The sequence below is a fragment of the Haliotis cracherodii genome, unplaced genomic scaffold (assembly GCF_022045235.1).
Source record: "Haliotis cracherodii isolate W230 unplaced genomic scaffold, xgHalCrac1.p SCAF_3, whole genome shotgun sequence".
NCBI classification, from domain to species: domain Eukaryota; kingdom Metazoa; phylum Mollusca; class Gastropoda; order Lepetellida; family Haliotidae; genus Haliotis; species Haliotis cracherodii.
Window position 1 is genome coordinate 2720452 of NW_027266286.1, and position 14530 is coordinate 2734981.

The 14530-nt window shown below is 40.4% G+C and overlaps 2 protein-coding genes across 2 annotated transcripts; one reads left to right on the forward strand and one right to left on the reverse strand.

The window, feature by feature from the left end:
• Positions 1–30: 30 nt before the first annotated feature.
• LOC139474146 (uncharacterized) lies at positions 31–14122 on the reverse strand. The gene is made up of 7 exons (XM_071257030.1): positions 14032–14122; positions 12253–12678; positions 1646–1987; positions 1507–1542; positions 918–974; positions 665–749; positions 31–464 (listed from the first exon to the last, which is right to left on the reverse strand). Exons 1-7 carry the CDS (start codon positions 14120–14122, stop codon positions 200–202), a joined length of 1302 nt encoding a protein of 433 aa, XP_071113131.1. The 3' UTR covers positions 31–199.
• On the forward strand, positions 4091–8746 carry LOC139473967 (uncharacterized). The gene has a single exon (XM_071256834.1). The coding sequence runs from the start codon at positions 4253–4255 to the stop codon at positions 8744–8746; it is 4494 nt and encodes a 1497-aa protein (XP_071112935.1). The 5' UTR covers positions 4091–4252.
• Positions 14123–14530: the final 408 nt, after the last annotated feature.

Sequence of the window (14530 nt, forward strand, 5' to 3'; positions counted from 1 at the left end):
GCCTATCAGTCCTTGTTTCAGCCCCTTAATGCCGAGCGCCAGACATGGTAACAACAAGTACTATATTTTAACGTCTTTTGGTAGGACGCAGCAAAGCCCAAATAATATGCTACTAGCAAACAATAAGATCAATTATACATTAAATTTTCTATCTGCGTACGGGCAACAAATTGCAAGGATGTCATAGTTACTTCACTGTTCACGGTTCTGTGTTGGATCGAAGCTTGTTCTTGTCGATGGTTAGGTTTGACAGTGACGGAGGGTTGGGGTGAGGTTGGAGGGCCACACTGTAGTCGGGGTCGTCCTGGTTGTGGATCCCGGGACTAAGGCTCTTGGTAGAAAGTTGGCGAGGGGGGTCAGTCCCCTGATGTTGATGGGGTAAGGAGTAGATGGGCTCAAGGGCGTCATTCCCTTCAGGGGTAAAACGTAGCAAAGGTGAAACAAAGGCCGGGTTGCTTTGTCTCCTGGGTAAAAATAGAATTCATAGATGGTTCTGTGATAACAATTTAATAATATGCGTATATTGATAATTATAAATAGATTTGTCTCCATGCATATAATGAATTTAGACATGGTGTTTCGGAAAATATAGATTTGTCTTGCCACGAATATCTTTCATATTAACACACGTCCATGCAATAAAATGTATTGGTGTGGTACCAACCTTTTCATATACAAGATGAAGATAATACAAACAGTCACAAATCCAACCAAAAAGCCAACAGAAAGGAAAACAAGCTTTGGTCCAGCTGAAACATAATTTGACAAATGTGTACATTTAAAAGGAGGTATATATATATAACTTGGTACACCAGTTGGTAGACGAACTTTACCACCGATACACAGACGTGTCTGAAACAAGCACACAATGTTATTCTATTAACCGAATCAAACAGATACATGCACGTGTGCCAAACCAAGAACGGCCTTACCTGATGACACTGATTGCGTCCGATCGGTGTTTGAAGCTGCTTCTGTCGCTGAAAAAAGAAATCGACAATATCAATTAACCAAGCTGTTGAGGACTTCCTTTTCAAACGTGATATGACGAAGTGTGAAATATAATTCGTGTCGTCATTATTGACAGAGGGTCCGGGTGAGGTTTGAGGGTAGTACGAGTATCTGTACTTTACTAAGAAAGTGCTATCCAAAATATAACATGTGTTATATTTGACCTCTTTCTAAATGGCATTGTGTGTTCGTATTATTATTCTCCTGCTGATCCAGAAAATTGAGATTATCTGAATACTGACGTTCCCCAAGAATACACACTGGGGTTTTTGTTATACAGAATTTAAGATTTTTAGAAGTAGAATAGTTGGCTTATATCAGTCTCGTAGACATGACATAGATGACGATATTATCATGATTGCCTTACAACAGAATAATCAATAATGTGTCAAGGGGCTGAACCATTTACACTCTATCGTTTACACTTCATACGAATAAACGGATTGTGTTGTGTTGCACCAACCATTAGAAAGGTGTAAGTAGCAAAGGGCAAACCTGTACATGCGACTGTGACGTCAGAACCGTTGTGTCCTATGGAAAAAGAAGTAAATTAATTAATTAATTGGCTTGAATTATGTACATTTTAGCTATTATTACTATTTTATAATCAATGGAACCTTTTGAAAATTATTACCTTCCACTCTCATCCATATCTTGTCAGGGAGATAGTCTCGGATAACATCCACCTGTAAACTCCACTCTGGTTGGCTGATGGTAATCTCCTTCATGAAGTGGACTGCCAGGACGCCACCATGGATTGTGTACACTGTACGTGTCTTGTCCCTGATGGACAGTGTGGTCACGTGGCTGTTGCCCAGTCTGACGTCCAGCAGGGTGACGCGGCTCGCAGCTCCACTGACTGTACAGGTGCAGGTGCTCGTTTCCAGAGATGACATCTTCAGTCGGTTGCTGCTGATGTAGACCTCCTTGCCTGTTTCGGTCTTTCTGTCACACAACATGACACTGGCATCTTGCTCTGAAAAGTCATATCACGATTGATAAGTTCTTCATGAGGAGGGGTGGTCGGGTAGTCTAGTGGTTAAAGCGTTCGCTCGTCACGCCGAAGACCCGGGTTCGATTCCCGATGTTGGTAGAATCTGTCCCCCACCGTGATATTGCTGGAATATTGCTAAAAGCGGCGTAACACCACACTCACTCACTGTATGAGGAGTCATAAATTTGATTTAACAAGGGATGATGCTTTGTGTGGTCACGTGGCTGTTGCCCAGTCTGACGTCCAGCAGGGTGACGCGGCTCGCAGCTCCACTGACTGTACAGGTGCAGGTGCTTGTTTCCCGAGATGACATCTTCAGTCGGTTGCTGCTGATGTAGACCTCCTTGCCTGTTTTGGTATTGCTGTCACACAACATTACACTCGCAACTTGGTCTGAAATTATGTACTCTACTTGTCTGAGAAAGTAAATCACTTATAATTCGATTTGTCGATGTTATACTATTTATACAAATAACAGGAAGTATGTGTCAAGATCACAGATAATCTTGTATATTTTAATTATATGTTAGTACTTCAGATAGATGTATTACGGTATGGTTACATTAGTATATTAAGCTTAGCGAGTTGTTTTTAGATATTGTCAGGTAATACTATGGGAACGGGTTAGGTTCAGGGAAGCGTGACTGGGTACGGCTGATAGCTGGGGAGTTAATTGGTGTAACAATAGGGAGGTCAGGGGTAGCTTGGGCTTTGGGGTCAGTTTAAATAGCGGGGCAGGGTAATAATTTGTACAGTCAGCCAGAATCAGCATGGTCATGTAAGGCATGGACTAATATTGTGGGAGACTTCTACTCTGGTTGGCGTAAGTTTTTACATTTATTGTTTCATGTTGAATTGTATTTTAGAGGATAGAATTTTGAGTTATGTATTTTTTCCAAACGTAATTATATACACATATTGATGGTAATAGCGTAAAGCCACTGTAACAAATAACCACAACATGATCAAAGTATAAACAGTTCAACTCAGTAATATGTAAATCGGAGTATTGGTGCATGGGTGTATGTATTGTGAGGTAGTGACACATACCTCAGTGACTGTAATTGCGTATATTACATTGTAGTGTCCCGGAACTGGCCGGTTAACCTTAGAGTGCGTAGGAGGGAAGAACCTCCGATATTACGTAGGAGGAAGTAACAACCTCCAACATCACGTAAGGAGAGAAGTTCTCCGACCCAACGTAAGGAGAGAAGTTCTCCGACCCAACGTAAGGAGAGAAGTATCTTCGTCTCCGTGGCACATCGTAGGATGAACACAGCCGTGGCATCCATGTAAAGAGGCACCCCTAACTCCGTGGGGACAACATCGCCTGGGTGGAAAGATCACCATTCGTTATTACGAGGAAGAATTCTCGTATGAACTGCTCAATAACATCAGAGATTCTAAAGTTTTGTATAGAACTGTTGTGACAGTGACAGTGGAGTGGCTTTGTATCTTTTGGTTGGTTTTTTTTTGTGGTTGTGTGTTGTTGTTGTATATATATACACACACAAAGTTTTACTGTGTATTAGTTGTGTTATTCTTAGAACATCTGTATTAGTGTTAGTATTTTTAGAAGTAGACTATTAGTATTAGGATAGTGTATCGTGATAGTTGTATTGTTAGTAGGAGATATTTGTATTATTAGTAGTAGACATTTGTACTGTTAGTATTAAGATATTAGTATTAGTAGTAGGTGGTAGTATTGTTATTGGTAGGAGAAGCTAGTTTAGTTAGTTGTGTTAGTTAATTTGGTATTAGTTTGAATTTAGATATTGTTATTGGGATTTAAAATTACTCTAAGGGAGGGAATAAATCTGTATTACAACTTCATTTGTGTTTGTGGTTGATTCAATACGTGACATTTTGGTGGCAGCGGTGGGATATTTAATTATTGTCACTATTGAATTAACTCAGACCATCATTCTAGGAGATATTAGGAGTTACTTCCTTGATGGTTTATCCTTGTAGTATTTGTTTGGCCAGAGGTGTGATAGGACCTCCGGCACCACTTCCGGAGTGTTCGAGTGTTCGAGTTAGAATCAAGGTTGGTAGGGTGTATTTCATTTATTGGTCAGATTAGGCTATTGGTTGGAATTTTATATTTTTGGGTTCCATTCTATGCATGAATGTACTTTTGTATAGTCTAAGTTCCTATTGGTAGCATTCATTATTCACAGTTGTCCAAGACTAAGCCTGCTGGGTTTAACTGTACTTGTACTTCATACTATCACCATACAGCTAGATATGGATCTTGAAAAGATTATCAAATTGGGTCAGAGTTTAGGGTATGAGCAAAATGATTTGAGGACGTTTGTAAAAGAACAAACTGAGTTAGAGAGAGAGAAAGAGAAGGAAAAGTTAGAAAGAGAGGAAAGAGCAAGGGAGCGGGAAATCAAGAAATTAGAATTGGAGGAGAGAAAGGAGAGAGAAAAGTTAGAATGGGAGAAAGAAAAATTAGAATTGGAGGAGAGAAAAGAGAGAGAAAAGTTAGAATGGGAGAAAGAAAAATTAGAATTGGAGGAGAGAAAAGAGAGAGAAAAGTTAGAATCGGAGAAAGAAAAATTAAGAGTGCAATCAGAGGAGAGAATAGAATTAGCCAAATTAGAAAAGAGTTATGCTGGAAATTATGAAGGACAGGTAGGAGAGAAACAATCAGGTGCTGCACCTAAGATGCCTAAGATGCCTCCGTTTGAAGACCGCAATGACAACATTGATGCATATCTTCAACGGTTTGAACGGGTAGCTGTAGCACAAGGTTGGAAGCCTTGTCATTGGGCAGCATATCTTTGTACGCTACTAAAAGGTAAGGCTTTGGAAGTATACTCCAGATTAAGTGTAGATGACGCAGAAGATTATACTGCTGTTAAGACTGCATTGCTAAAACGCTATGAAATGACAGAGGATGGATTTCATCAGAAATTTAGAACTGCTAAAACTGATACAGGTGAGATATTCACACAGTTTGTAGTTAGAATTGAGAACTATTTCAACAGATGGATTGAGCTTAGTGGTACTCAAAAGACTTTTGAAGGTGTGAAAGATTTATTGTTGCGTGAACAGATTTTAAATGTAACTGGAAGGGATCTTAGTATATTCTTGAAAGAGAGAAAACCAAAAGATGCTATGGAAATGGCCAGACTAGCAGAACAATTTATAGAAGCCAGAGGTACAGGTCCTGTTAGATATGGTAAGCAAGGTAGTTTTGGTCAACATGACAAAACAGAGGTCCGAGGTAAACCAGGAGAGAACAAGGCGCCAGGTGGTACAAAACCCAAACCATTTATTCCTATTAAAGAAAGGACATGTTACAACTGTAGTCAAATTGGACATTTGGCAGCACAGTGTAAGAAACCCAAATATAACGTGGCAAGTATCCAAGTAAGTGAATACACCAGTAACGTGTCTGCAGTCCTTCCAGATTGTATAGATGTTGAGGAAAGAATACCTGAAGTTGTAGATGGTGATGCCACAACTTCAGAGAGGGTGAGTGAACCAGATGTAGCCTCAGGAAGCATGTTTACTACAGACCACAACATGCCTATTCACAAGGGAAAGGTAAATGGCAAGCCAGTGGATGTCCTGAGAGACAGTGGCTGTACTGGCGTAATAGTGAGGTCAAAGGTAGAGGATGAATGTTTGTCCTCAGAAACACAATCTTGTAAGTTGGCTGATAGTAGGGTGCTAATACTTCCCGTAGCATGGATTACCGTGGACACACCCTTTTATACTGGAAAGGTAAGAGCTGCATGTATGGACACACCACTCTGTGACCTGATATTAGGCAATATTCCAGGAGTGAGAGAACCAAGCAATCCAGATCAGATGTGGGATAAGGATGATATTCACATGGTAAGTGCTGTGGAAACAAGAGGCCAAAGAAGAGTAAGACAAGAAGGCATGAAACCACTGAAGGCACTGAAACCTGTGGGGCTGACATTGAGTCGAGGTGAGTTCATTACCCAGCAACAACAGGATTCCAGTTTGGACAAAGTCAGGAAATTAGTGGAGGAAGGGAAAATTAGGGAGACCAGGCATAGTACTTCCTCTTACTATATTGAGAATGATATGCTCTATAGGAAGCATACCTTCACCAAGTTTGACAAGGGTAAGCAAGTTGTACAGGCAGTTGTACCAGTCGGGCTGCGTACCCAAGTGATGAAAGTAAGCCATGAAGCATTGATGGGAGGGCACCTTGGAATCAAAAAGACTTTAGATCGGGTTATGTCTCAGTTTTATTGGCCAGGAATAATGGGTGATGTTAGAAGACATGTGCTGTCCTGTGATGTTTGTCAACGCACAACCCCCAAGGGCAAGGTAAGAAGAATACCACTAGGACAAATGCCATTAATCGAAGTACCATTTGAGAGAATAGCCGTTGACCTGATAGGCCCGTTGTATCCTGTCACTGACAAAGGTAATAGGTATCTTTTGACGGTAGTTGACTATGCTACCAGATACCCAGAGGCAGTACCTTTGCCAAGGATTGAAACTGAGTATGTTGCTGAAGCTCTTTTCGAAATATTCAGTAGAGTAGGTATCCCCAAGGAGATCTTGACGGACATGGGAGCCCAGTTCACTTCAGGTGTAATGAAGGAGGTAAGTAGATTATTATCCTTGCATCAGCTAACTACTACCCCATATCATCCAATGTGTAATGGCCTTGTGGAAAAATTCAACGGTACTCTGAAGACAATGTTGAAACGAATGTGTGCAGAACGGCCATATGACTGGGACAGGTATGTAGCTGCTTTGTTATTTGCATACCGAGAAGTACCTCAAGAGAGTTTGGGATTTGCTCCCTTTGAACTACTGTACGGGCGTACAGTTAGAGGGCCAGTGCAGATTCTCAGAGAAATCTGGACTAAAGACATACAAAATCCTGAGGTAAGAACTACTTATGAGTATGTGTTAGATCTGCAAAACCGACTGGAAGATACTATTCATATAGCACAACAAGAACTAAAAAAGAAATCAGGTAAGTACAAAAAGTTCTTTGATGCAAAATCACAAGCACGGAAAATGAAAGTAGGTGACAAAGTGTTACTTCTGTTACCTACCGATTCCAACAAACTCCTACTCCAGTGGAAAGGACCATATGAAATCTTGGAGGCCTTTGGTATTGGCAATTACAGGATACAGGTAGGTAATAAGACTAAAACCTATCATGCAAACCTACTGAAAAAGTACATTGACCGAGAGGAGATCAAGGATACAACTGTATGTGACGTCAGCATAGCTCACCTGATGTATGCTAGCGCCGGGCTAGTAGATGTCAAAGCGGAAGAGGTAAGTACGTTAGACATAGTTTCACCTGCGCTAGTTTCAAAAGAAACATATCAGGATGTAGACATTTCCAAGGACCTGACAGAAGAACAACAAATTGAGGTGAGAGAGCTCGTAAGTGAATTCAGGGATGTGCTGAGTGATTTACCAGGGAAGGTAGACTGTATGCAGTATAAGATCAAGTTGACATGCAATGAGCCTATAAGATCCAAACCATATCCGCTTCCACATCACATGAGGGACGTTGTCGCCAAAGAGATACAATCAATGTTAGATATGGGGGTGATAGAACCCTCTCACTCACCATATGCTTCCCCCATTGTACTTGTGAAGAAGGCTGATGAGACTTACAGATTTTGTACCGATTTTCGCAAGTTGAATCAAGTAACGGTCTTTGATGCAGAACCAATTCCATTAGCCGATTCCGTATTTGCAAGGCTTCGACACTGTAAGTACCTAACCAAAATTGATGTGAGCAAGGCATATTGGCAGATCCCAATGGAAGAGAGTAGCAAAGAACTGACGGCCTTTATAACCCCTGATGGGTTATACCAATGGAAGGTGATGCCATTTGGAGTAGTCAACGCACCAGCAGTATTTTCCCGACTCATGAGGCAAGTATTACATAGCATACCTAACACTGACAACTACATAGACGACATCATAGAAGGAACAGAGGAATGGTCATCTCATGTGGTAAGTCTGAGAGACATATTTACAAGGTTAAGGCAATTTCATCTTACAGCTCGACCATCAAAGGTAAAAATAGGATACAAACAGTTGGAGTTTTTGGGACACAGGGTTGGGAGTGGCCTAATTCAGCCGGAGGGTAAGAATGTGGAGAAAATCCTAAATGTTGAACGACCACAAACTAAGAAACAGGTCAGAGCTTTGCTAGGATTAACTGGGTACTACCGGAAATTCATCCCAAATTATGCAGCCATAGCAGTGCCTCTGACTGATCTTACCAAGAAGGGCAAATCAAACAAGGTAGTATGGACAGAGAGTCAAGAGTTAGCTTTCACGACGTTGAAAACACACATGTCAAGTTTTCCAATCTTGAAACTGCCAGACTTGGAGAAAACATTCCTAGTAAGAAGTGATGCTTCTGACGTCGGAATCGGAGCTGTTCTTTTACAAGAACAGGAAGGTGAGCGGTTTCCAATAATGTACGTGAGTCGAAAGTTGGCAGAACGTGAGAGGGCGTACTCTACCATAGAAAAGGAGTGTTTGGCAATAGTATGGGCAATACAGAAGTTAGAAAGATATCTGTATGGGCGGGAGTTCATTCTTGAAACGGACCATCAGCCCTTAGTATGGATGACCAAAGCCAAGTTGACCAATGGACGAGTGATGAGGTGGGCTCTAACTTTACAACCTTACAGGTTTCTGATCCGTGCAATCAAGGGGATTGAGAATGTGGGAGCTGACCTCTTGAGCTGGTGTTCGCCCTAGTCACACTGTGTGCATAGCAGTATGTAAATAATGCATTTTTCAGCATCATAGTGAAGATATGACAGTCATTACTTTTTGTGTATTATTGTTATTGTGTATATATATGGTTTTGTATTAGATAATGTCTTTAAAAGACGTTAGGACAAAGTTATATGTGATCTTGTTTGTTATATAATTGTGCTTAGGTACAATTAACTTAAGTGGGGAGGTGATGTCAAGATCACAGATAATCTTGTATATTTTAATTATATGTTAGTACTTCAGATAGATGTATTACGGTATGGTTACATTAGTATATTAAGCTTAGCGAGTTGTTTTTAGATATTGTCAGGTAATACTATGGGAACGGGTTAGGTTCAGGGAAGCGTGACTGGGTACGGCTGATAGCTGGGGAGTTAATTGGTGTAACAATAGGGAGGTCAGGGGTAGCTTGGGCTTTGGGGTCAGTTTAAATAGCGGGGCAGGGTAATAATTTGTACAGTCAGCCAGAATCAGCATGGTCATGTAAGGCATGGACTAATATTGTGGGAGACTTCTACTCTGGTTGGCGTAAGTTTTTACATTTATTGTTTCATGTTGAATTGTATTTTAGAGGATAGAATTTTGAGTTATGTATTTTTTCCAAACGTAATTATATACACATATTGATGGTAATAGCGTAAAGCCACTGTAACAAATAACCACAACATGATCAAAGTATAAACAGTTCAACTCAGTAATATGTAAATCGGAGTATTGGTGCATGGGTGTATGTATTGTGAGGTAGTGACACATACCTCAGTGACTGTAATTGCGTATATTACATTGTAGTGTCCCGGAACTGGCCGGTTAACCTTAGAGTGCGTAGGAGGGAAGAACCTCCGATATTACGTAGGAGGAAGTAACAACCTCCAACATCACGTAAGGAGAGAAGTTCTCCGACCCAACGTAAGGAGAGAAGTTCTCCGACCCAACGTAAGGAGAGAAGTATCTTCGTCTCCGTGGCACATCGTAGGATGAACACAGCCGTGGCATCCATGTAAAGAGGCACCCCTAACTCCGTGGGGACAACATCGCCTGGGTGGAAAGATCACCATTCGTTATTACGAGGAAGAATTCTCGTATGAACTGCTCAATAACATCAGAGATTCTAAAGTTTTGTATAGAACTGTTGTGACAGTGACAGTGGAGTGGCTTTGTATCTTTTGGTTGGTTTTTTTTTGTGGTTGTGTGTTGTTGTTGTATATATATACACACACAAAGTTTTACTGTGTATTAGTTGTGTTATTCTTAGAACATCTGTATTAGTGTTAGTATTTTTAGAAGTAGACTATTAGTATTAGGATAGTGTATCGTGATAGTTGTATTGTTAGTAGGAGATATTTGTATTATTAGTAGTAGACATTTGTACTGTTAGTATTAAGATATTAGTATTAGTAGTAGGTGGTAGTATTGTTATTGGTAGGAGAAGCTAGTTTAGTTAGTTGTGTTAGTTAATTTGGTATTAGTTTGAATTTAGATATTGTTATTGGGATTTAAAATTACTCTAAGGGAGGGAATAAATCTGTATTACAACTTCATTTGTGTTTGTGGTTGATTCAATACGTGACAGTATGTTGTCATTATTATCCATCCTGTATGCTAGCACACATCTAAAATCATTTCCAAGTAACCAATGATAAAATTGAATACACAAATGTTATATCTGGGATAACACTTTCTTAGTTAAGTACAGATTCACATACTTTTTTGGATTGAGTCCCGTCAGGGATTCGAACCGACACTTGCTAGAGTAAGGCACCTAATCGCTAGCACACAAAGTCAGCGATCTAAGTGTGGGTTCGAATAGGGATATCCTGGATTCGACCCCACTATCATGCTTCTGGTACCCCTAAAGGACAAAACCATGCACAGCGATTGGCAGTCCATAGACGACTGGGTCAGTTGTTCACCACCACCACCCACGGTCCCATACTGGCCTCAGAACTGTCTATGCTATAACTGTGGTGATGCCCAGCCAACACACATCATCACTGACCTACGACCATATGGGTTGTGCTGTGCTATGGTACACTGCTGGGAGCGATCCAGTGCACGTCACCAGGTCATTTAGTAGAAGGTAGAAAGTAGAAGGTGTTTGTGCTATATGCTGAGTATACGTTCCACGATGATAGGAGTTATCACAACCACGACCATGCCATGTTCACGAATCACATCATTGGTTACCGGGGCGGTCGGGTAGCCTAGTGGTTAAAGCGCTCGCACGTCACTCCGAAGACCCAGCTTCGATTCCTGACATGGATACAATGTATGAAGCCCATTTCTGGTGTCCCCCGCCATGATATTGCTGGAATATTGCTAAAAGCGGCGTAAAACCATACTCACTCATTGGTTTACCGATGCAAACTGGACATCCTTGCAATCACACTAAGTCATCAGCAACCCAACGGAGTTAGGCACGATCAGTCCTGTACATTGCTACCATGTCCTGTATGTCCTATAGTCCTGTATTATCACACCACGATGACTACTGTTACAAACACTTTGTCATTCTTGCATTTTCTTACGTTAAATGATTCATTCAACATGCCAGAATGGTATCTGCGTGTATTTCCGCGAATACGATGTGTTCGTTGGCATGCAACTTGCAGGAATCACTGCATGTCATCACTATGTTAACTCTTCCTAATCACTCCTCTTGCATCACTTACATTTTTATAACTACATGTATTTAACAACAAACTATCTTCTTTGCTGTTTTTAATTATCTGGCGAAACAGATTCATTAGGGGTAAAGGGCAAAATAGGTGTGAAAAGTATATGAATACATCACTGAAAATCAGTGATGACGCCAGACGTTCGCCAAAAGGTAAAGCATGTCATGCCCTATCGGCAGCCCTGCCATTCACACAATTTGCATGGAAAACCTGGATGTGATATTGGTTATATAACAAAGTGGAGCTCCTGCATATGAGAACGCAATTGGCGCTGTGATGTACAATCTGGAGATAAATATAATCTTAAGATTATTCTCATATGCCGAAATTGTACAAATATTGTCACAATTGTTAGTGTTTACATGGATGAGTACACTCCTTTGAAATGAGAAAGCTTTGTGAAAAAGGTTAAGACAGCTGTGGAGTGGTGATATCAGATTCCGGTCACACAATAGATTACTCAGAAAGTAATGTTCCCAGCTGCCAGTGATGGAATCAAAGTGTTTCATTTGTTCATAACACATTAACCACGTGGTGATTCCAAGTTACAATAGATCCCAGTTACTTTGTGGAATGAGGTTAGGGTGAGGTTAATCTAGCGTTAAACAAACAAATAACCTTTTGGAGTGTCGTCACATGTTTTAGGTCAGTCTGTTATTATGTGTACAATATGAATGCAGAAAGGAATGAAACAGAATATATAATACAATGTGAGTGGTGAGGGTAGGACCACAACGTCTACAACGTGGAGCATACTCTTAACATTAAAACTTGCACTCAACATTTCCATATCTATATCAAGCTCTTTACCTTTGACACACTGATGCAATACAACCAGATGTGACGGGCGGTTCTTTCTCTCTCCTACTGGGAGGTCCTTCAGACCATGGATAGAGGAACTCGTGTCACTCTCCAGGATACAGTACCTCTTCTGACTACACTTCTCCAGAACCTCAGTGATCGCTGCCTGATAAGCCCTCTTCTGATGCACACCCGATGCGTTTAACAAACATTCCCCAACGTCATATAATTCATCATTGAAATTTTCTACACAGGATCTGTCGTCTGCATTCCTGTCGTCACCGTCCTTAATTACATGAGCTCTTTGCATGAAGCCTCTGACCAACATTGCTTCATTTCTGGGACACTTGATCTCTTTACTACCCTTACTGTAACAAACGCTACTAACGTCCCCTTCTATTTCTGCCATATCCACTTTGTCACAAATGATGAAACCTGAAGTATAACAGAAAAACGTGCATGAGCTCGTTTCACAAAGATTATTGATGAGTATTTTGAATTCAGGAACAGGGAAGTTCAGGACAACGTCAGTGTGAAGAGTGTGTATACATTCAACGTCGCATTGGCAATAAGAGAGTCACGCAGTTTTCAATGTGCAGAAATAAAGAAAGTTTATGACAAATACGGCTGACCTAAACAAGTATTAGGCACTTTTCAGAGGACAAAACTGTATACCTTGAAGCAGTGGCATGTAATATATTCTATCCCTGACAAGAAACTCCCCCGAACATTTACTCACCCACTCTGCATATAAGATTGACAGGAAATGGAGAAAATGAACATTTCCTGTCATTGATTGCAGGGAAAATATTTACTAAAATTCTGATTTCAGTGTCTAATATTTCTCTTTAACATTATGCATCGCCAGTGAAAATAGTTTTGTTTGAAGCCTTATTCAACACTTCATCAAGAAGATCTGAAGATAGTCAGGAAGGAGGTCTGGGATTTTGTTTTGAGACCAGATATTTTTTCAGCTATAGATGCAATACCAGATATTATTTATATATAAAGCTATGAGCCCAAATATATATATATATATATATATATATATATATATATATATATATATATATATATATATATATATATATATATATATATATATATATTAAACACATATGAAACAATGTCACATTGGCAGACAATTTCTGTATTTTTCCAAAAATGTGAAGCATAATTATGTTTTTACGATTTTTCAGAGACAATTTTTTTTTTTTCGATAATATAACACCCCAACCCCAACCCCAACCCCAACCTCTGCAGAACATCAATTTGTCAGGTCTCTAATGGGTCGTGGTCGTTTATAACAGAATATGCATTGCCAGTGAATATAATTTTATTTGAAAGTTCATTTTAAACTTCATTCAAGTAATATGTATTCAGTTGCACCTTTCGTTCCAAACAACCATATAATGCCGCTCAGTTCAGGCCATTCTGATAATCTGAGTATATTGCCTTAAAGTAATATTATCATACTTGTGCCTATCAAGAACAGCTGGAAATATTTAAATTTTCTAATGTTTATTATCAAACTGTGTATACAATGTGCACTGCCAACCGTTGGTCAATATATTCATGATTATGAGTATTACCGTTACTTGTCAGTTGACATCATGATTAAACACTGAGTTATGGTATGTTATCACCCAGAACGATGTCGAGGGCAGCATGCATGTTGATTTTGGCATTATACACTCCCACTTTCCTCTTATAGTCAAATTTTCTTACTTTTCCTTAAATACAGATACATTTTCGAAGTCAACAGTCGGAGTTGCCTGTCCTTCTTACCAGATTCCGCCACGCAACCTCGGGTGGCGCTGTTTGCCAATAGTTGGTCATCAAAGTTCTCTGTATCCTTGTCACAGACTGTGTCAAGCATATGCTTACTCTATCAAGCAATTTGATATCCTTTTATACCGGACTATGGCCTCCAAATAACGGTGTAAGATGGGTTTGAGATGGGCGTCTCTGGCTCCGTTTCCCTCTGTGTCTACCCCTGGATGATCATTTTAGACTCTGATGCCGACGTCCCCGCAGCCGGCGGATCGCCTGATCACAGATGGGGAATTGTCTGCTCAGATGAGTAGTATGCCAGCCAACAGAGTGTGGCCTAGCACAAGTTTATATTTGGTTCATGTCGGCTGTCTCGAGGATCAGTTATGGTTCACTCCTATAGCGGATCTTCGGCAGGTAATTACTTCCACAACGACTAACGGGATCAACAGTCGGCTCGCTGACTTGGTTGAAGCATGTCATCGATCCCAATTGGCTGGATCGATGCTCATGA

Excerpts from the sequence above, each read along its gene's own strand:
- LOC139473967 (XM_071256834.1), top strand. The coding sequence starts at position 4,253 with ATGGATCTTGAAAAGATTATCAAATTGGGTCAGAGTTTAGGGTATGAG.
- LOC139474146 (XM_071257030.1), bottom strand. The coding sequence starts at position 14,122 with ATGCTTGACACAGTCTGTGACAAGGATACAGAGAACTTTGATGACCAA. Across the intron at positions 750-917 it reads ATCAGGTAAGGCCGTTCTTG|CTGGACCAAAGCTTGTTTTC; the intron begins GTTTGGCACACG and ends ATTATGTTTCAG. Across the intron at positions 465-664 it reads TTCATCTTGTATATGAAAAG|GAGACAAAGCAACCCGGCCT; the intron begins GTTGGTACCACA and ends ATTTTTACCCAG.